This window comes from Rhagoletis zephyria, unplaced genomic scaffold (genome assembly GCF_001687245.7).
Source record: "Rhagoletis zephyria isolate East Lansing unplaced genomic scaffold, Rhagoletis_zephyria_1.1 Rzeph_scaffold_24587, whole genome shotgun sequence".
NCBI classification, from domain to species: Eukaryota; Metazoa; Arthropoda; class Insecta; order Diptera; family Tephritidae; genus Rhagoletis; species Rhagoletis zephyria.
The window spans coordinates 2,622-4,766 of NW_016181645.1; the positions used below are offsets into that span (position 1 = coordinate 2,622).

The 2,145-nt window shown below is 33.7% G+C and overlaps 1 protein-coding gene across 1 annotated transcript; it reads right to left on the minus strand.

Annotated features, from left to right (window-relative positions):
• Positions 1–430: 430 nt before the first annotated feature.
• Positions 431–1,664, minus strand: LOC108381969 (guanosine-3',5'-bis(diphosphate) 3'-pyrophosphohydrolase MESH1-like). Its single transcript, XM_017638364.1, has one exon. The coding sequence runs from the start codon at positions 1,606–1,608 to the stop codon at positions 1,069–1,071; it is 540 nt and encodes a 179-aa protein (XP_017493853.1). The 5' UTR covers positions 1,609–1,664; the 3' UTR covers positions 431–1,068.
• Positions 1,665–2,145: the final 481 nt, after the last annotated feature.

Below are 2,145 nucleotides of genomic sequence, written 5' to 3' on the forward strand. Positions count from 1 at the left end.
TCGTACCTACTCTTCAGACTTCTAATCTTGAATGTACATACATACATATATAGGGTATAAGCAGGTGGATTTCAATAACACCATAAGCAATAAAACCATAACGGCTTTATTTCCTGTTGCGATTGGAAATATGTATTGGAAATAAAGCTATTATTGTTTTATTGGGCATTTAAAAAGTTCTGTTAAGATATAATAAAACAACTTTTTGCGAGAATATTTATAACAAAGGAACAAATTGAATGACATTATTAAAAATAAATAAAATTAAATAAAAATAAATGAGCTACAACAATACGTCAAAGTTATTATCAAAAAGACCCAGATTTTTATAAAAAGTAAAATGACAGTATTAAAATTAATTAAAAGGTGAGTAATACATTAACCTATATATTTACCAAAGATGTAAAGCAAATTTATTTATACGAAAAAATATTTACAGAAACTGTTTTTATTGTTTCTTAACATAATTATCCGATACTCTTCTTTATGATTACACAGGGCAACACTGATTATGATGAGACAAATGTTTGAACCTGTTTTTGATAGACTTTTTTGTGCTGATTACGAATCCTTAGGTATAAGGCTTCCATCAGCTTCAGATCTTGACAAAAACTTGGTCAAAGTGTCAAAAAATCGCGTCTTTTGCAAAAGAAACGAAAGGTGACAGAACCTTTCACTTAGGCCTAACTCAAAGCTAAAACTCTCGACTACTATCCCTGAGAATACCATCCCTGCACCTTGACTTAGAGTCATTTATTAAGCAATAAAAAAATACTGAAAAATTATGCTATTGAAAAAAAAAATTAGCCAAAAATCAGTCTTTGCTGTTCAAAAAATAAATATAAGTGACCTTAGGATCAAGATGCCGGAATGGTATTTTCAGGAGTTTTAGACAAAAGCCTTAATTTCGTTAACAATTTCGTAAACAATGTCGTTAAGGTTTTCTGTACTTATAACGAACAGCACATATATATACGTGTACATATTTATCAAATTAAGCTTTAAAAACAACGGACGTCGCGCTTTTATTTAATGCAGCATTTTTTTATTTCCAACAAGAAATCAACTTTAAAGTAAATTTTTCAGCCTAAAAATATCATCCAATTTTTGCTCCAACTCAGCATTTGTGCCACGCATATTATCCACTACTTTCTTGGCCCAAACATAATATTGCTCTTGGCGCTCCACCGACCAACCGATAGGCGGCTTCCTGCCCAAATCTCTCAAATTATCCAATTTATCGGCAAGCTTCACCAATTTCGCCTTGCTGCTTGACGTTGCCGCATGTTCGATTTGCAAACGCTTGCGTTCCTGTTTCTCCAATGACTTATCATCGGTGACCTCTCGCACAATGCTACAAATGTCGGCACCAAATTGTGTCTCAATTTCCTCAAATGTGGTATCGGTATCCTCGACTGTATCGTGTAAAAGTGCTGCAATTAGTACAGTTTCATCGGAAATGCCACCTTCTACGGCCAGTATGGTAGCCACATTAATGGGATGATTGATGTAGGGTGTCTCATTATCCTTGCGACGTTGCATGCGGTGTTTACTGGCAGCGAATTGCAAACCTTGCATTAATTTTGCGGTGGGTTGTATCAGTTCCATGTTGAAGAAAATTCAAATCAGCCTGGTGAGAGTGCACACAATACTTGTTTCAATATATGTATGTAGGTATTATTGTAGAAAAAATAAAACTAGTCAATACAATTGAATTGGACATTATCGCGTCATAAAAAGAACTCGCAAAAATATATCTTCAGCAATTCAAGGAAAAGTAGGTAAAAACACCCATAAATCCTATGTACGTCTGAAAACAGATTTTCTATGTGCGAGAGGAGAATGAGAGTTTACCGCGATGATAAAAGACCAAAAATCGTCGAACGGTCAATTTTTGTACTGAAAATCGTCGGTTAACTACCAGTTGTGGTTTGACTTTTCACTTTGAAAACAATTCTAAACACAATTTTTTATAAACTATTATCATTAAGAATTTAAACAGTTCGACTAAAAAATGATCTTTCAATACAATAATTACGTTTAAAGTCGATCTTTGTATTTTTTTCAGTCATAAAAAAAAAAGTCGTCACCGTTACGTGGCCCCGGGTAATATCGTGGGGTATATTCTCCTATATATCCTAAAAG

Coding starts and splice junctions, on each gene's coding strand:
- LOC108381969 (XM_017638364.1), bottom strand. CDS start 1,608: ATGGAACTGATACAACCCACCGCAAAATTAATGCAAGGTTTGCAATTC.